The sequence below is a fragment of the Nomascus leucogenys genome, chromosome 7b (assembly GCF_006542625.1).
Source record: "Nomascus leucogenys isolate Asia chromosome 7b, Asia_NLE_v1, whole genome shotgun sequence".
In the NCBI taxonomy this organism is placed as follows: Eukaryota; Metazoa; Chordata; class Mammalia; order Primates; family Hylobatidae; genus Nomascus; species Nomascus leucogenys.
In genome coordinates this window covers 14494083-14514142 of record NC_044387.1, presented here as the reverse complement: position 1 = coordinate 14514142, position 20060 = coordinate 14494083, and the positions used below count along the sequence as shown (strand labels likewise).

Genomic DNA, 20060 nt, shown 5'->3' with positions numbered 1-20060 from the left:
GGAAGGGGAGGTTCTGAGTAGGTGATGAGATCCATGCATCCGATTCAAGATGTGGGGTCTCCAACAACAAATTAGTTGGAGATACAAATTTGTAAATAGATGGTATCTAAAACCGTAAGAGTGGGTAAGATTATCAAAAGAGTGAACACAGGTCTGAGATATATGTCGAAGGCCAGCCCCTGGGCACCCCAGCTTGAAGAGAATGTGGAGAGCGGGGGAACCCTCAAAGGAGACTGAGACAGAAGCAGCCACTGAGGGAGGAGGGGCACCAGGAGTGGGTGTCCAGGAGACCAAGTGAGGAAAGACTCAAAGTGCAGAAGGGATACACCGGACCAGTGCTGCTGACAGGTCAAGGACAGGAGAATCGATCTGATTTAGCAACACGAAGACCACTGGTGGCCTCGATGAGAGTGGTTATGGTGAAGTGGCTGAGGACAAAAAGCCTGAATGGAGAAGTTTTAAAAGAAGGCAGAAAGAGGCTGGGCGCGGTGGCTCACGCCTGTAATCCCAGCACTTTGGGAGGCCGAGGTGGGTGGATAATTTGAGGTCAGGAATTCGAGACCAGCCTGGCCAATATGGTGAAACGCTGTTTCTACTAAAAATACAAAAATTAACCAAGTGTGGTGGCAGGCGCCTGTAATCCCAGCTACTTGGGAGGCTGAGGCAGGAGAATCCCTTGAACCCAAGAGGTGGAGGTTGCAGTGAGCCAAGATTGTGCCACTGCACTCCAGCCTGGGCCACAGAGCGAGACTGTCTCAAAAAAAAAAAAAAAGCAGAAAGTACAAGCAATGTTTTGGAGGGGTTTTGCTGGAGGAAGAAGTGAGGTCAGAAAAGGAAAAAGAATTGAAGATGGAAGAAATGCTAGTACGGTTCTGTGCTGATGGGGATGATGCAATAAGGAAGAGATGGTGGAGGAAACTCCCAGGGAATGTCCCCCACCCTTTCAGCTCCCAGTGCCCGTGTTGGATGCAGCCTGCACTGGAACCCTGTCTCCAGACCTGACATCCTGACGGTACCATCCCAGCTCCATCCCACTTCCCAAGCAGCCTCTGCACAACATGGTTTTTAGAGATACATGGCAACGTACCAATAAAATCTGATATATGACATTCTGTAGGTAAGTTCTCCTTTTCACACACACAGGAGCTCAGTGTGGATGTGTTAAGAATACCCTCCTGGGGAAACTCCTGCAGTATCCCCTACCAGCCACAAGATTCATTTCAGGCAGGGCGCAGTGGCTCATGCCTATAATCCCAACACTTTGGGAGGCCGAGGCGGAAGGATCGCTTGAGCTCAGGAGTTGCCCAGCTGGTCTCAAACACCGTGAAAGCCTATCTCTTTTAAAAATACAAAAATTAGCCAGGTGTGGTGGTGCATGCCTGTGGTCCCAGCTACTCAGGAGGCTGAGGTAGAGGATCGCTTGAGCCTAGGAGGTTCAGGCTGCAGTGAGCTGAGATTGCACCACTGCACTCCAGCCTGCCCAGAAATTCCTTGATCCCTGTTCCCCTCCCCCGCAAAAAGGGAAGAAGAAATATTCACTGAAAGTTTGCTATGCACTAGGAACTCTAAGTGCTTTCCCAACTTTACCAAATGACAAATGGCAAATCGTTATGGAAAACTTAGCACTTTCTAGACACTGTGCTGAGTACTCTACACGTCCTGTCTTATCTCATCCTTGCAAAACCCTGCTTCAGCAGGAACATTTATTGTCTGAAGTTTATAGACAAGGACTCTAGGGTGCAGAGCTGTTAAGTATTAGTAAGTTGCTCAAGGTCATCCACCCAGCAGGTGGCAGATCTGAGTCAGAACCCTCCAACTCTTGGTTCTTTGCTTTTAACCATTACCCTGCACTGCCTTGGTTATCCTGAGGTCACACCACTAAAGCATGGGAGGGCTGAAATTCACACCTGCCTGTGCTTATAGGCCTAAGGCAGAAATTTTAAGTTTGAGCCTGAGCAAGTGTCGCCAATGCTGGCAACACTTACTCTTAAAATGATTTGGAGATTAATATTTTCCACACACGCACATCAAAATTAATAGTTACATTCAGTCTGCACTTGGCAGGGATTTTTCACAAGCATTGATCCAAACTCTCCCAGATTTGTGTAAGGCAAGGGTCGGCAGTGCGTGGGCCAAACCAGGCCTACCACCTGTTTCTTAAAATTTCATTGGAAGATTACCAGGTCCTTCACTGATTGTCTGCAGCTGCTCTTGTGCTACAGTGGCCAAATTGAGAAGCTGTGACAGAGACCGAAAGGCCTGTGCAACCTAAAATATTTACGATCTGGTGACACTCAGAAACAGCGGGTTGACTCCTGGTCCAGAGGATTCAAGACAAGCAACTTTTGAGTATCTAGAATTCTGGCTTTCAAAGTGAGAAATTGCCATCTGTGAGCCGGGAAACCAATTTCCGAACCTATAAGGAACCAGGGGGCGATGGTGTTTCTGTGAGAGCACTTTGCACACTTGCCTCCTTTCCATCACAGGGCCAGGCAGCCCTCAAGCAAGTAAGGTGAAAGGTTGGAGGTAGGTTCAGTGCTGACCTCGAGAGGCCTGGCACTGGGCAGTCTACCCTGTCCCTCCCCCACAGAGCTCACTGCCTCACTTTCCACCTGGCCTCTTTCTCCGCCCGCAGACCAGTTCTCTCTGCACTACTCATCGGCTTACCCGTGGATCCAGGCTCAGAAAACACTCCGCCTGTGTGAAACTGTGCAAGACCCACGGATCCAGGCTCAGAAAACACTCCGCCTGTGTGAAACTGTGCAAGACCCGCGGATCCAGGCTCAGAAAACACTCCGCCTGTGTGAAACTGTGCAAGTCTCCTCTTGCCACTGTTTTGACTTTCTCACAAAATGGAGACGAGAATGAGGAGTTCTTATGAAGAACTCAGTTTCATTTTTAAGTGAAAATTAAATGAGATCTCATATGCGAAGGCACCTACGGTCACCCCCGGTACCTGACAGACGTTCAGCCAATGCTGTGCTTCCAGAAGACTCGGGAAGCATTTACTGACTGCTCTGGATGAAGAGAACCCTGGAGCAGGAACCCCGAGCTAGCACAGAAGACCCCAACCTCAGAGCACTTACCATTCCGCTGGAAAAACCATTTTATGCTCCTGTTTATTCTATCAGGCAAACACTGTCAAACACCAGCAAGGCAAGGCAACATTTGGAAAAGGGGAGGCTCCTTAGCCCCCACTCCTGCCAATAACTGGCCGTATGCTCTTGTGTTTAGCCTCTCTGGGCCCTTTGCTCCTGTATTGGTCAAATAGAGGCTTGAACTATTTGAACGTCAAGGCTTATGCCCAACTCTACAATTCCACAACCTTGAGTGCATGAACAGATGAAGAGAATAAGACTGGGGGAAGGAGTGGAAGGGCCTCCACTCAGTGAAGAAAGACTCACAGAGCCCGCATGACCACTGGGTGCCAGGATCCATGCAGGGCCTACAGACACGACCCCAGCAAAGCTGCCCGGGTTCTTACTGGGGTTTGAGGCCTCGCTCTATGACCATTCTGTGCCTCAGTTTCCTGAGGACACAAGAAGCAAACGATTCAGCAGGGAAGATACGACCTGACCAATTAGAACTAAGAGGTCAAGGGGATGTTGGGACTTAAGTCTCAGAACCCATGTCATTATCCTGTCTTTGGAACCTAGGACGGTTGTCCAGAGCGCTTGGCTCATCCCTGCAGCAGATCACACGATTAATAATAACAATAATGAGACATTTATTGAGTGAATACTATATGCCATGTATTTCTGAGCATTTTACATATATGAACTTTGTTTTTTTTTTTTTTTTGTCTGAGACAAAGTTTCACTCTTGTCGCCCAGGCTGGGGTGCAGTGGCGTGTTCCTGGCTCATTGCAACCTCTGCCTCTCGGGTTGGAGTGCTTCTCCTGACTCAGCCTCCCGAGTAGCTGATTTTACAGGCATTTGCCACCACACCTGGCTAATTTTTTTAATATTTTTAGTAGAGACAGGGTTTCACCATGTTGGCCAGGCTGGTCTTGAACTCCTGACCTCAGGTGATCCACCTGCCTCAGCCTCCCAGAGTGCTGGGATTATAGGCGGGAGCCACCGCACCCAGCCCATATATGAACTTTTAAAATCCTTACATCAACCCTCTCAAGTAGAGACTAATACCATCTCTATTTGACAGATGGAAACGCTGAGGCGCGCTAAGCAACTCCTGCAAAGGCACACATCCAGGAAGTGGCAGAGCCAGATTTCAAGTTTAGACAGCTGGGATCCGGAGCCCACGCTTTACATCCTGAAAGAATAAGGCTTTCTCAGCACAGAGGAGCAGACCCTCTAGAGCCTCTTTCTCAGGCACATCCCTCGCCTTTTCTGGGTTAATCAGCTGTCTTCTGTGGAGCGAGCAGATCTAGTTACGCTGGGGTGTGGTAAAAACCACCTGAGGATGGCCAGGCGCGGTGGCTCATGCCTGCAATCCCAACACTTTGGGAGGCGGAGGCGGGCAGATCACAAGGTCAGGAGATTGAGACCGGCCTGACCAACATCATGAAACCCTGTACCTACTAAAAATACAAAAATTAGCTGGGTGTGGTGGCACATGCCTGTAATCCCAGCTACTTTGGAGGCTGAGGCAGGAGAATTGCTTGAACCCGGGAGGCAGAGGTTGCAGTGAGCTGAGATGGTGCTGCTGCACTCCAGCCTGGTGACAGAGTGAGACTCCGTCTCAAAAAAAAAAAAAAAAAAAAGAACCACATGAAGGCTCTACTCAGATCAATCCTAGTCCTGACACCCACAGCTGGCCTGGCAGGTGCCACAGACACTGAGGGATGTGTGGCAGCTCCAAGGCTCTGGTACTGGAGACAGAGAGCTGAATACAAAAGAGGCCTGGCCTCAAAGAATTCAAAATAACACAGCACGAAGCCAAGTACGGCAAGAATAAAGTCATGCTGCAGAGAGCTCAGAGGCAAGTGAGATGATGGGGGCTGGAGTATGTCGGAAATGTTCAGAGAAATGGTCTTGAGGGAAAAGGAGGTGGAAGGACAGGCTGTGTGGGAGGGAAAAAAAAGGGGGATTTCTGGTCAGGCATGGTGGCTCACGCCTATAATCCCAGCGCTTTGGGAGCTGAGGCGGGCAGATCACTTAAGGTCAGGAGTTCGAGACCAGCCTGGCCAACATGGTGAAATCCCATCTCTACTAAAAATACAAAAACTAACCAGGCATGGTGGCACATGCTTGTAATTTCAGCTACCCAGGAGGCTGAGCCAGGAGAATCACTTGAATCTGGGAGGCAGAGGTTGCAGTGAGCCAAGATCGTGCCACTGCACTCCGGCTTGGGTGACAGAGTGAGACTCCATCTCAGAAAAAAAAAAAAAAGAAAAGAAAGAAAGAAACGGTTGGGGGGAGTTCGATGGCTGGTGGCTGGGCCAGGGCATGCACTCCTACCTTGAGCCAGATCCGGGTGTAGGTGCCTGCCCTTGCAGACCCTGGTCATGTCCTAGGTCCTTGCGGTGAACAGACAAGGAAGGCCCCTGCCCTTGTGGGACTTACAGTCTCGTGGGGATGGTCTTTGAGGTCCCTTTCAGCATGGGCTCCTCATTACTGATTCTAAGCCTGAAAGATGGTTTGAGGCCAGGACTGGGAGGTGCCTTCAATGCCGGGCTAAGGAGTTTAGAATTTTGCCCACAGACAACAGAAGCTGTCCATGGAGATGGAGCAGGAGCTCATGTGAGAACAAAGGTGTTTAGGAAGACTGATCTGGCTGAGAGGCACAGAACCACAATCCTTGAATATTTCCACTGACTCCCTCATACCCTGGCTGCCTCTTCCCTGCATTTAAATTAATAGGCTTTAACATTAATAGACTTTATTTTTTAGAGTGAATTGGAGTGGAAAGCACAGAGAGCTGCCCCACACCCTCTCCCCTCACCCTAGGCCATCATCATCTAGCACCATGTGGTAACATTTGTTACCACTGATGAACCTTCATAGAGACATCAATCCCAGCCTTTTTAAAAACGAGCTTTTCGGCCCGGCGCGGTAGCTCACGCCTGTAAGTAATCTCAGCACTTTGGGAGGCCGAGTTGGGTGGATCACTTGAGGTCAGGAGTTCGAAACCAGCCTGATCAACGTGATGAAACTCCGAGTTAAAAGAAAAAAAAATACAATATTAGCAGGCGTGGTGGTGCACACCTGTAATCCCAGCTACTTGGGAGGCTGAGGCAGGAGAATCACTTGAACCCAGGAGGCAGAGGTTGCAGTAAGCTGAGATCGCACCATTACACTTCAGCCTGGGCAACAAGAGCAAAACTCCACCTCAAAACAAAACAAACAAATAAAAAGAGCTCTTCTGTTCTCTGTCTCTCGGCACCCTTTGAGAAGATGGCAGGATCCAAAATCCTGTAGTGGCGGATTCCAGCCAGCGTTCACATTAAGATCATCTTTGGCCTCTTCACAAAATTCAGATGCTCAGACCCCACTTGGACCGAATGAGTTGGAGCCTGCGGGTCTGCAGCCTGGGTGTGTAAATAGTGCTCTGATTTGCTCCTTTGGTTGAGAACCTCCAATATTTGGCCTAGAACTGGGTTGGGTAGTCTCCAAAATGGAGGCACCATTTTCCCGATATGCCGCTGTGTGGTGCCAGCTTTTGCGACCACTTGGTCACAATTGCTCCTGTACAGCTTCTGACGGGACTTAGTGAATGCACAGGCATTTTACGAGCTCCCAGGGGAAGGCGGAGCGCTCGGGTGGGAGTGCACGATAGGGTCAGCCCCATGCCTGGGACTGAGCATTTGTTTAGGCTTCATTTCTACCTGGAGGGACAAGTTCTGTTATCAACAATACACAGTCAGCACTTCTGCCTTGGGAGGGGCCCCACAGAATAGCTTTTTTTTTTTGAGACAGAGTCTCACTCTGTCACCCAGGCTGGAGTGCAGTGGCATGATCTCAGCTCACAGCAACTTCCACCTCCTGGGTTCAAGCGATTCTCCTGCCTCAGCCTCCTGAGTAGCTGGGGTTACAGGCGCGTGGCATCATGCCCGGCTAATTTTTGTATTTTTAGTAGAGATGGGGTTTTACCATGTTGACCAGGCTGGTCTCGAACTCCTGACCTCAGATGAGCCACCCATCTCGGCCTCCCAAAGTGCTGGGGTTACAGGCATGAGCCACCATGCCTGGCCAGAATAGCTTATCTGTCCTGACATCCTACAGATGGGGAAGCTGTGGGGCAGATGGGCAGAGATTCGACTGAGACCACACAGTTTCCTATGGCTCAGGGAGAAACACTTGGCTGCTGCTCCTTGAAATCCAGTTTTCTTTTCAAACAAACAAACAAACAAACAAACTGCATCATTGGTTGCCATCGCAGGGGCCACTGGCCACTTGGGAGCATGGAGGGGAGGCTACTCTCTGAGCACTCCTTGTCCTCAACAGAGGAACAGAAATGGAAGCCTGAGGCCAGGGCCACCTTTTGACTTATCTTAAACTTTTTGTAAATTCATCTTGTGTTTTAAATAAAGTCTCAGAGAACTATGTGCAGTTTCATTCTCAGACACTCTGCCTGTGCTTGTCGTATTCCTGGCTGGGAGTCTGAATCTGTGTCTCTTCGTGGAACCGTCAGTATGGTTTATATGACGGGAGCTACAGCAGGTGCCTCAGTGAGGCGTTAGGAAGCTGGATATGATTAATCTGGTCCTTTACCCTCTGGAAGCTCAGTCTGGTGGTGGGAAGAGACATGTACTAATTACCTAAGAGAAAATCCAGTTTCTCCAGGCTTTGTTTCCAAATGGCACCAATATATGGCCGCACGTCACCAGTCAATGTTCATGTGATGAATGGAGGCTGCGGACTGGGGCTAAGCTTGAGTCAGAGAAAAGCATCATTGCTAAAGCCTGTCAAAACAGGAAGAATTATGTAAGCGGAAGGGGTTTGAGCCAAAAAAATTAAATGTATAAAGCATCTACTACGTGCTAGACAAAGATGACTTGTCTTTGGATGCTGTCTGTCTAGCTGGTCCAGAGGTCAGCACCTCTCACTGCCTGATAAAAGGTCAGCCAGCCACATGCTACACCTGAGGACTACGGGTGGAGACCAAGGAATCAGCTCGACTTGCTGACTGTTTGCAAGCGGAGAGAAGTCCTCACTGAGGACCGGCAGCCACCCAAGACGAAAGTAGGAACACACCCCCCTTTAGCAAAATATTTTTCTTTACATCATTTTCTCTTTCTTCCTTAGGGTTTTAACATGGTTATTGCCAACTGTTGTCCAACTTATTGACCTAGGGAACTGCTTGGTGTGATTTTTTTGTCTCCCCCACATCCGATTCCTATGTTGATACCGTAACCCCCAATGTGATAGTGTTAGGAGATGGGGCCTTTCAGGAGGTGATTAGATCATCAGGGTGGTGCCCTCATGAATGGGATTAGTGCCCTTATAAGAGGCCCCACAGAGCTAGCTAGCCTCTTCCACCATTGGATGAATAGTGAGAAGGAGCTCTAAACCAGGAAAGGGGCCCGCACCAGTCATAGAATCTGCTGGAGCCTTGACCTTGGACTTCCCAGCCTCTGGAACTGTGAGAAATAAACTTATGTTATTTTTAAATTTTTTTTGAGATGGGAGTTTTGCTCTTGTTGCCCAGGCTGGAGTGCAATGGCCCAATCACCACTCGCTGCAACCTCTGCCTCCCAGGTTCAAGCGATTCTCCTGCCTCAGCCTCCCGAGTAGCTGGGATTACAGGTGCCTGCCATCATGCCCAGCTAATTTTTGTATTTTTAGTAGAGACAGGGTTTCACTATGTTGGCCCGGCTGGTCTGGAACTCCTGACATCAGGAGATCCACCCCCCCTTGGCCTCCCAAAGTGCTGGGATTACAGGCGTGAGCCACTGCACCCAGCCAACTTCTGTTATTTAAAAATTCCTCCGTTTATGGTATTTTGTTATCAGCTCAAATGCACTAGAGACAGGAGCATAGGTTTTGAATAGAAAGAGGGTTTATTTCAAGCACATTGAATTTTAGAAGCCTGTGGGGCTGCAGCTGGATGTGAGTCTAGACTCTAGGAAAGCTTTATGAACTCCAGTTTGGATTTAAGAGTCATTAGCTTACAGGCAGAAATTGGTCTCAACGGTGATCTTTTCAGTGGAGTATGGGAAGAAGGTGGCCTACAACTGAGCCCTAGAGGAATAACACGATTTAAAAGAGAGCTGGAGGAAGAGGAGCCTAGAAGAGGCAGAGAGGCAGCCAGAGACGTGAGTGCAGTGCTGGCTCTGATTTCTGTGGGGTTTCTGCGAGAGCAGTACTTAGAAACACTAGCAGTCAGAGGTTAGTTAAGGGCATAGACTTGGGAGCAACTGCCTGGGTTTGGATCCTGGTTCTGCAACTTCCTACTTATGTGACTTTGGGAAAGTTATTTAATCTCTCTATGCTTCCAGCTTCATCTTTTAACAGAGGAATAACAATACTGTCAGGTATGGGCTTTGATTTCTCCCTCCTTAGAAGCTGATGCATTAGCCTGTTATTGTTTCATGGATATTGGTGGAAGACACAAGACTCGGTGAAAGGCAAAGGACTTTATTACTCACAGTGCGGCAGGCAGCATGAGCAGCAGCACATGGAACAGTTCCATGAGCCCCCGAGTCCCACAGGCCTGGATAGATGTAGTGCAGGTAGTAGGTTTGCACTGCAGCTGAGGAGGACTGAGCTTAGGGGATCCACCTCTTTTATAACAGGTAGTAAGCAAGCTTGCTCTTTACCCTGAGGGGATACAAGTTTCCTTGCTGCAAACACAACCCCCAGAAACGGCCTGGGGAAGGGGCAATCCAGGCTTTGCATGCTTGTCAAGCCCAGCAAGAAGGCAGGAAAGCTGCAGAGAGAAGTGCCTCAGGGGGCACCCGCCTCACAGAGCTGCTGGGAAGACGAAAGGAGTGAAAATGGGCAAGTGCCACCAACAGCACTCCGCACACTTGTCCACTGTTGTTACTAGGGGTGGCAATGTGGAGGAAGGCAGGGCTGAAAACTGCATCATTTACATCCAAAATGGAAAGCAGTAATTCAACAAATAGGTACTGAATGCTTACAAAGCACCAGGCAAATGGATCAGCAGCCAACAGAACAAAGTCTTTGACCTCCAGGTGCCTGCATTTTAGTACAGAAAGACAGACACCAAATAAACTACCAGGGGAGCACATTGTACAGGGCCTTGTAGACCAAAATAAGGACCTGGAACTGGCTACGGGATGGGAAGCCAAAGAAGTTTGCACAAAAGCATGTCACAATCCGATTTGAACAGGCTGTTGAGAGAACAAGCTTCAGCCATGGAGTGCTGTCGGAGAAAAGGTGGAGGCAAGGAGACCAGTTTAGGAGATAAGACGAGGCCGGGCAAGGACATGCCAGCTTGGAGTGGGTGGTGGTGGTGAGGTACTCACCCACTTTGGCCTGTCACAGTCCAACACACAAGGGAAGCAGCCTTGGGAACACTCAGCAGTCAAGCAAGTGGACAGAGGAGCATCCGTTAACTGTCATCCTCAGGGGCTGCTTCCAGGTAGTGGAGGTAGAAGGCAGGCAGCCACAGGGTGAAGATCAAGTAATTGGAGTCAGCCGGTAGAAACTTATTCCAGAAGTTTGCCACGAAAGAAACAACTTAGGGCCAGGTGTGGTGGCTCACGCCTATAATTCTAGCACTTTGGGAGGCCAAGGCGGGTGAATCTTTGAGGTCAAGAGTTTGAGACCAGCCTGGCCAACATGGTGAAACTCCGTCTCTACCAAAAATACAAAAATTAGCTGGGTTGGTGGTGCGTGCCTATAATCCCAGCTACTCACGAGGCTGACGAAAGAGAATTGCTTGAACCTGGGAGGCAGCGGGTGCGGTGAGTCGAGATAGCATCACTGCACTGCAGCCTGGGCAATAGAGTGACACCCTGTCTCAAAAAAAAAAAAAAAAAAGAAAGAAAGAAAAAAAAGTTCAATGAATAGCTTGAGATTTTCCAATTTTTTTTTTTAACTTTTTAAGATCTAAGCACGCTTAAGTACCAAAGGGACTACTGAGAGGAAGAGGCAAACCAGGCAAGGGAGGAAACTGAAGCAAAGCACCGAGAAGGTGGGAAAGGCTGGGAGGCAGAGCACAGGTGTGGGGTTCACGGTGATGTGAAGAATGCCTCTAATAGAACGAGAGAGAAGGGGAAAGACACCCTGTGTGGAATTCAAGTAGGCTTGTAGATCTGGTAGTGAAAATTCATTCAGGGAGATTGTGTCTGACAACCTCCATATTCTCTGTGAAATAGGAAGCATGATGATCTCATATGGTGAAGTGAAGGGAGTTAGAGATTTATGGATTATGGAGAATTTCAGAGATTTAGGAATTATTGGCTGAGAAACAAAACAAACGCAGCAAGGGATGGGTTTCAGCACAGGTGAGAAAGAAAAGAGGCCAGGCGTGGCGGCTCATGCCTGTAATGCCAGCACTTTGGGAGGCTGAGGTGGGAGGATCACTTGAGGCCAGGAGTTCGAGACCAGCCTGGGCAACACAGTGAAGCCCCATCTCTACAAAAAATTTTGCCGGGTGTGGTGGCGTGCACCTGTAGTTCCAGCTTCTCAGGAGGCTGAGGTGGGAGGATCACCTGAGCCCAGGAGTTTGAGGCTACAGTGAGCCTTGATCACACCACTGCACTCCAGCCTGGGCGACAGAATGAGACCCTGTCTTAAGGGGAAAAAAAGAAAAGAAACAGGAAGGAAAGGGCTAGGCAGGACATATTTTCTATGGTTGAACAAAAAGTGAGGGAGCCTGGGGGGCAGCCGGAGAGCCAGGGGCAGCAGGGACAGAGGAGGCAAGGCAGGGAAATAACACTTTGATAAGGTCAAGTGGGGCCACAGCCCCTGGCAAGGACAGTGTCTGTGGTACAGTAAAGGCAGGAGTTGAATCTAGGGGAGGGTGGATGGTGAAGAAGTGAAGCTGAAAGACCTCAGAAGCAGCTTTTGGACAGACTGGAGTTCAGCAGCTGGGGAAGCTAAGAGCAGCTGACATGGGCCCACTTGCTGGCCTCGTTTACCTTCTGGCTTATCATCACCATTTAGAATGTCTCACCTTAGAACGCCTGGCACTTTTCCTTCTTGTTCCCCCCGCCCCCCACCCCCCCCCCACCCCCACCCCCCTGCTTAAAAAGTCAAATCCAAGTTGTATCTTTGGAGCCTCAGGCAGAGGCAACAGGGAACGAGGATTAATACACACAGGCCAAAGAATGGTGTTTCTCTCTTTTATTTAAAAACAGTGCTTCATTACCATGTGCAAAGGCAGAGGCAGGGCTCCTCCTTCGCTTAGAGTTTATAAAAGCCAGCAACATGATCAATAATTTATACACATGGAGAGTAATACAAAAAAATAAGGAATAAAAGCTAAAGATCTAACTACTCCGACCTTCACAATTCCAGCTACTTGATAATAATAGGAGTAACCCAATGAATACTGTATGGTCTTGAAAGCTACTATACAATATGATTCTTAACGAGAAGGGAAGGGAATTAGAGACTGTCACAAAGCCCTGGGATGCTTCTCTGGAGTTAGCAGGGAAACAGGACCCTGGGCAAGCAGCTCGGGTGTCCTAGGAAGTGATTCTGGGGGAGGACGGGAGGGGAGAGAGAAGGCTAGGTGGTCGATTACATAAGCATCCCATGTAATGCCCCCATGCCCCAAAGGTACCTGTTTTGCCATGGCAACGGGAGGGGCTGGAGGAACAGCATGTTGCATGTAGGGATGGTCCAGTCCCTGCCATGGGGAGTGGGGAGAAGAGGAGAGGTTCTGTGGCATTTTGAGCCTTGCAAAGATTTGGACTGGAAAGCTCAGAGACTCAGGTAGGTCAGCCTGTCAGGGACAAGTACACTCCACCGGCTCTCTTCTCGCTTTGCAGCCCTAGCTTACGTGTGTCAGCCCCAGGTTTGCTCCAGCTATTCACAAGCAGAATATAACACAAGAAAAACAATTCATATCCCTTGGGGAAAAAAGAGGATCAACTCGATATATAATACAGCCAAAATGAGCTGCCAAAACAAGCACACACACAAATACTGTGAACAGAAAAATACAAGAAAATGACTAAGCTGGGAGTCTTGACGGGGTATGGACATTGCTTAAAGCACTTATCAGTCCCCGGAAAAACCAAACCAAAACACATTTTTTAAAAATTCAAAAACTCATGTACCCCCTGGGAAACTGGTGTTGGTAACAAAGGGCAGGGGGTGGGAGAGAAAAGAGAATCACTGTTCCCTTTTTGCTCGCCAGTGTGAGTGGAGTCCTCAGGTCACCGGCACGTACACAAGTACCAGACAAGGAGGACCAAGTCCCTCTGCTGGTGGCCTCCTGAAAGGCAAGGCTTGAGTTTTGGCTGATGAGCAGTTCTCTCCGTTACCAATCTCTGCCAACCAGCACTACCATGGCTGAATTGATCTACCGTTTTCCTGAGTAAACTGTAACTGGCTACAGTTTCGGTAACATGGAAAAGAACTCAGCTACTACAGCCAACTGCAATACTTCAGGAACCCCCTCCATCCCTGGGCTCCTCACTCCTAGTGCATCTGATTGAGGAATTTGATAACTTGCTGCGGTCTGGTCTGTAAGCCTTATTTGCAAAGAAAGGTGCCAGGGACTCTATTACACTCACTAAACCAGAGGGCACACGCTGGCTTAGGACACCCAGAGCCTACTTGGAAGGGGCCCTGTTTCATGCTCTAGCTCTTGGATGGCTATTGCCTGGCTGATCAGTAAAGCAAGTATGAAGGAAGTACACAGGAAAAGGAAAGGGAGGGAAGAGGCTTTTGGACAGTAACATTTCCAAAAAAATATAGTGTTTTATGCAACAGGGAGAATCAAGTTTCACTGTGTATACTACAAATGGTCAAACATTTTCAAGAGCATGACAAAATAAAAACACACAAATTTACGTCCGACGTTCACCTTGCCCACTATTTTTTTCCTATCTTAAAACAGTGCAAACAGGTAACTTATGCTTTTAAAACACCACGACCCCTTCCCCACCCCCCAAAGTCCCTTTCCTCCTAGTATCTGGGGGAAAAATCTGCAATTCTGCAAATGTTACTGTGCTAGAGGGTTGCAAGCAGCAGAGAACTGGCTGAACTTGGCAAAAGGGGAGGACCCGTCAGTTTCCCCGTTCCCCTCCTTAAACATCTAAGTGCTTTCCAGTCTGTCCCTTGGTTGGCCTTGTTCTCCTGCCAGAGGGAAGGGGGTTCACCATGCCCTTCTTGCATATCCTTGGGGTTGCTTCCATCCCTGTTTGGTGTCTCCCTCATGTCGGGAAGCTATATAACTAGTTACAGGATGGTAGTGATTAACCCACTTATCTGCTAGATCTCTAGTAAAGCATAATTCTAAGCTAAGAGCAGTTCAGCCCCTGAGGAGTCACACATTTGAGGAAAAGCTGCTATCGATGACTTCTATTGTCTAGATTTCCACTAGCTCCCCTCAGACTAACAGTTGTGCCCCAGTCCATTTCTCAAAGAAAAAAAAAATGTTGGCTCAATTCAGACTGTGGCTGTTGGAGGATGATGGTGATAGTAGGTTTTGTTAAACCCGAGAGCCTGACAAATGGTGAATCACAATGGCTGATCTGAGTTAATGGAAATTGAACTAAGTGACACAAGGAATTCTGGAAAATGCCTATGGGCAGCTCTCTGGGCTCGAAGAGCGACATGGAGATAAAGGTGTTCACTAGAGGCCTCCTTTAAGGAGCCCAGCTTCCAAGAGTACAGAAAGTACAGGTCATGAACTATAGTAAAGCTGAAAAAGAATCATGCATGTACTGTGATTTAGCATCAGTGAGTTTTCTGGAATTATCAGCCAGCATCCTCTGACAAACTCACGAAATGCCAGACTCCTCTGACTCTCTTTCTTAATACGGTGAGAACCAGAGTCAGAAACAGACAAGCAGTGCTGCCTCTGGTGAAGTTGACTGTACGGAGTCTCAAAGTTCAAAAGGTGACGGGGAGGTTGATACTGTGAAATCTAGATGCTTGTAAGAGCCCCAATTCTCAGTGTTGACACTGAAAACCAAAGACCCTTTCATAAAAAGCAGAACTCCATTTATTCTTTCTTAGAAAAGGGAGCTGGAGGAAGCGGTGTTAAACACCATCCCTGGAAATGCAGCAGAAACCACTGGGAAGCACAGAGCTTGCCTTTGGAGGCCTCAGCCAGAACCAGCTGAACTGAGATGCACTCAAGGTGCCTCAAGCTCAAGATTCTGCCTCTCTTAAAAGGTCTGTGGGAGATGCCTTCTCTACCTTTCCCGTTATCCTTACCTCTTTCTAGGAAAAAAGAAGAGAAAAACTCGTAAACTCATTCTCCTATTCTCCCCTGCTATGGATACAACCATTTAGAATTTGGCCTAGTCTCCACTGAGTACGTGGCTTGCCATCTTTTGGGAATGGCCCCTTTGTGATCATGACCCCAAACTTCCGTTTTTTTAGTCAGCTAAAGTTCTCCCTCAAAGCAAAAGCAAAAGCAAAATCCTCCCTGCCCCCATTCCCTAGAACTGTGAAAGCCCGCATCCCATTCCCCGCTCCTCTAACTAAAATATTTATATACATACAACAAAAATTGTCTTAACAGCAACAAACCAAACTTTGGCTTGGGGTGGGGGGACCCTTAAAAATGGCCAATGGACTGGGCAGTTGGAGTCCCCTTATTCTCTGTCTTCCTCCCCAGAATCAGCAATAATTGCATCGAGGCCTCTAGCTTCCTTGACATCGCCCCTAGTTTCAGGCACAGCCTCTCTCCCAGTTATGAGGCGAGACAGGATTCTGAAGGGGGAAAGGATATGTATTCTACATGACAGGTCAACGCCCTCTCAGATATATCACTCTGCTTACAAAGAATGCTTGATGCTGTCATAGGTCAGTCATTTTAACTCAGGGACATGAGTCAGTTATCAGTCAAGAACATGTGTGGAGGCAGGAGTTAAAAACAAACCCAAAACAAACCCATAACAAACCAGAAGCTCCATGTCTCTGAATTACTCCCTTTAGCAGCTGTCCCTTGGGTGAAAGGTCACCCTAGTACCAATGTGAATAGACCAGGGAGCCAAAAAGACCATGCTTTTCTATTTCCTAATGCCTTCATTTGGGAAATGCTGTAGGACACTTGCTTTTATCAGTTCTATCTAACAGCTAGAAGAGAAACACTCTCTCCTACCTTGATAACATAGAAAATTACAGCCAGATGGCAATGGCAGTGACTCACTGCGTGACTCTTTCTGGCGATATAGAAGACCCTTGCCATTTCAGACCCTCCTTCCAATATGGGAAGGCAGCAATCTCAGGGCCTCTGCATTTTATGTCCTGTAGTGTTAATGTACACAAAGTGGTCTGGGTGCTCAGCTGGCTGTTTTGGAGGACAGTGAGAAGCTCAGCGGGATAGCCACAGGCTCAAGACTGTGGATAGAGAAGTGACTCATAAAGGCTCTGGAAGATGAAAATTCCTATGGCTTTGGAGCAAGTACAAAGTGCCTCTGCCTGCCCTTCCATGTCCTCATCACCAAAACTTCCAGGGACTACTGACCTAGGACCTGGTACTCTATCTTTCCCCAGCAGATTCTTTATTCTATTTTTTAAACTTTGTACTTTCTGAGGCAAGAAAAAAGTAAGAAATACCAGATCTTCTAATATTCCTTTTCTCTTCCTCGCCCTCTTTAATGGCTGTGAACAATTTGTACTTCTAATCCTCAAGACATCTGGGGGAAATCTGGCCACTGGCTTATTCATTTTTCTGTCCCTGGGTCCTAAATTCCTGAATCTTATCGACATGAGAGCAGGGTGTTAATAAAAGAATACATGAGCTAAGCTGTGGTTCAATTAAAGGAGAAGAAGCCTAGAAGGAATGCTAGGTTACAGGAACAATAGAAATGATCTTTTTCATACTCCAGAGTTCATTCTGAGATCGGTTTCCTAATGAGGTGTTTATTATCCACAGTCTGAGAGCACGTTTGGAAATATCAATACTATAATTCCAAAAACTATGCCAACTGTCTCAGGCTGTGCGTGTAAGATGATTGTAAAAAGAATGGAGAAGACAGGAGGGAAGAGGAGAGGAAAGCATCTTTTTAATTCTCCTGCTTTATAAGCACAAATTCCTATCTATCAGCATGTGGATTCCAGCCACAGCCAACCAGAATTGCCTGTCAAAGACCAGAAACTCAGAAGACTAGAAGAATATCCTGTTGCAGAAAGATCTCTTCCACTTCTGCTTGTCCCCCAGCCATTCAGCACCAGATACACTTTGGTAATTCTGTCTGCTGATTTCTGATCAGATGCATTTATCGGCTCCTAATGTCTCTCCTTCCTCCTTGACTGCCTCTTCCGTGATTGATAGAATAAGCTAAGCACGGACATACAGACATGGAAATGCATTATTTTTTTTTTTTTACCACAGTTTAAAAAAAAAAAAGAAAAAAATGCACAATCTTTGGAACAAAAGAATTAAAGGCAGAAATTTAAAGGAAAAATACATATTCAAAGAACATAGTGAGGTATAAAAAAGTATTCTTTCTTTTTTTGTGTTTTTTTTTGTTTGTTTGTTTTTCCTCTTCATCTTGCTATAGAGTTCCTCTACTAGTAAATATTGCAATAGCCAGGCCTCATGAACTGGGGGGCTGTCCCATTTGCAGGGGTCTCACGTCACTTCAGTAGGGGGCAAATCGGCTGTAGCCACCTCGGTATAAACTCGCCTGCAGTAATTAAAGAGATAAAAATAATTAAAAGGTTGATGAAAGAAGCATTAACAGTGAAGAAAAATGTCCAGAAAGGGATCTAGAAACACAGCCTGCTTTGAAGCCTCAAAGCAACTGATCAAGCACTGCCTTGTGCAGTGAAGTCAGGAAACCAACTTCTGCTTCTCTAAGGTGCTCAAACCAGAGCCCAATATATTTATTGCTGACCTGATATTCTCAAGGAGAGTATGACGACATTTTATTTCATTATTTACATGAATTAGCACAGAAGGGAAACAATACACAGTTGAAAACTAGTTCTGCAAAGAGTTTGATTTTTAAAAGCACAGGTTTTTGTTTACCTTGATACAGCCTTATAATCCTGGTGGAAAACAGATCACCAGTTTCCCCTTCTCAAATATGACCCATCGGCAGTGCACATTACTTCTGACACGATCCCTGCCATGTGTGGTCACAGCCCATTTGAGATGGTGCCGCATCTAAACCTGAGCCAGTCTTTAATAGAGTCTGTTTCCTCTATCATCTATCTACGAAGCACACCAACTAGGCTGTTTCTTGACACATTCACATTTATATATCTAGCTGGGGTTTTATCTAGGCTTTACTCCTTTATCTTTACCAAATGACTTTATCTAATGGCTTATCTCTTTCCATTAGAAGTTTCCCAGGAATGCATCTTTCTCAGGTCATTCTTTTAGCATAGGACTTATATCAGTTTAGGAGGAAATACAACCTCAGGAACTTCCACCACTGCCTTTATATTGTAATGCTCCACTTCATTTATAAACATATATTCCCTCAGGGCCCCCCATTACTTCCTTCCGCAAATCTTCATCAGTAGAAATTTGGTGTGAGAAGTAGCTTTCTCATATTCCTTTAGGTCTTACATTTTATACTTCACTCTGTCTCCTTTTCAAACAACTCTGCCCATGTTCAGAGGTAGTTGCCCAGTTGCATTTTGGATTAGAGAGCAAGCCTGGCAGAGGTGTCACTGTGGAATGGCCTGTCTTTGTTGCAGCCTGTGAGTCCTAATCACTGAAACTGGAGGCATCCGAGCCAACACAATAATATTGCAGTAAGGTGGTTGGTCAGAAGAAATTATGCTAGTTCTATGGACTTCTTCGATACTTCTATCAAAAACACCATATTTTGCCACAATTGTTATCAATAATCAATAATAAAATACCCTATAAAGCATTCACTTAGGAATTTCTACTACTATCTACCAGAAGGCTTAGGAAGAGCAGAGACATCCTTTAGATTTGCATTTGAAACTTAAGTTTTTGAAAAGCTTACTGTGAATACTAGCGCCTTATGCTCCATGCTCCTTTGCCAACGCCTATCAATGAAACTATGCCACAGGTATGCACTCAACATTTGAACCAATAGGAAACATTCACCAGTTCCCCTATTTCTCTCACAGATGATGCCACTACTTGGGGCACACTATCAATGATCATTCCTTTCTGCTGCCCTTAACTAGGCCATGTGACTCACATTATAATAACACACGAATAAAGAGGGTGACATGAAACTTCCAGATAGATCTGTGTGGCTTTAATACCTTGATGGTGGAAGAAAGGCTGAATTTACTACCTCCCTAGATCTTCTGTAGTCTATGGGTAAAAGAAGGAATGAAATGGTTTTATAAAGCAACGGTATATTATATACTTACCACAGCGCCAACTCCATAGCTAGCGGCAGGGGCAAGGGCGTGGTAGGGGTCGGCTGTGTACACCCTGCCATAACTGGAAAGAAGAAACACAATCAGACAGATAAAGAAAAGTGTATGATCTAAAAAAATTAAAGGGATTACTGTGCTTTAAGACTTGTGAGTCACTTGGTCTTGGATTATCATAAGGAAACTGGAATTATAAGGAATGGGAAAAAACCTTTCTAATTCTACTCCCTGAAGAAATTTGAAGTACTTCCATAAAATGGAAAAGAAAGGAGTTGGAGACGAGGAAGAGAGGGACTGGAGTCAAAGCCAAAGAAGAGATGATAACAAGAAAGAGGGAGCGGAGGACAGAGTCGCATGACAGAGGCCATCAAGAGGTCTGCAGAAAGCCCAGGCTGGCAAGATGCCCGATGTGCTAAGAGCTGCTGTGGAAACGGTGAAGGGAGGAAAATGGGTGATATTCTGGGATGGAACAGCTCTCATGCATCCCAAAGCTCACCACTGTCTCTGTACATACCCGTCGCTGTAAGCGGCTGCAGCGGCTGCAGCAGCGGTGGCTGCGGTTGCAGTAGCAGGCTGTGCATATCTGTAGGCTGCATATCCACCCTACAGGAGAGAAGAGAACTGACTTTACAGATACCTCTCCCCCCAGGTGTACAGAAAAACACACACCCATACATACATGTA

The 20060-nt window shown here is 47.0% G+C and overlaps 1 protein-coding gene across 30 annotated transcripts in view; it reads right to left on the bottom strand.

Annotated features, from left to right (window-relative positions):
* Nucleotides 1-12203: 12203 nt before the first annotated feature.
* The window catches only part of RBFOX2 (RNA binding fox-1 homolog 2), a 290938-nt gene continuing 283081 nt past the window's right edge, over nt 12204-20060 (bottom strand). For 29 of the 30 annotated variants that reach the window (XR_004030927.1, XM_030815643.1, XM_030815639.1 and 26 more), the window contains 3 exons: nt 19891-19979; nt 19371-19443; nt 12204-17692 (listed from right to left, as the gene is read on the bottom strand). Coding sequence is in view for 28 of the 30 variants with exons in the window: in XM_030815643.1 (XP_030671503.1) it covers nt 17638-17692; nt 19371-19443; nt 19891-19979 (217 nt within the window). In the remaining 2 variants the exon portion in view is untranslated. Of the gene's footprint in view, nt 17693-19370; nt 19444-19890; nt 19980-20060 lie in introns of those variants that run through there. The other variant, XM_030815662.1, reaches the window with a different exon arrangement.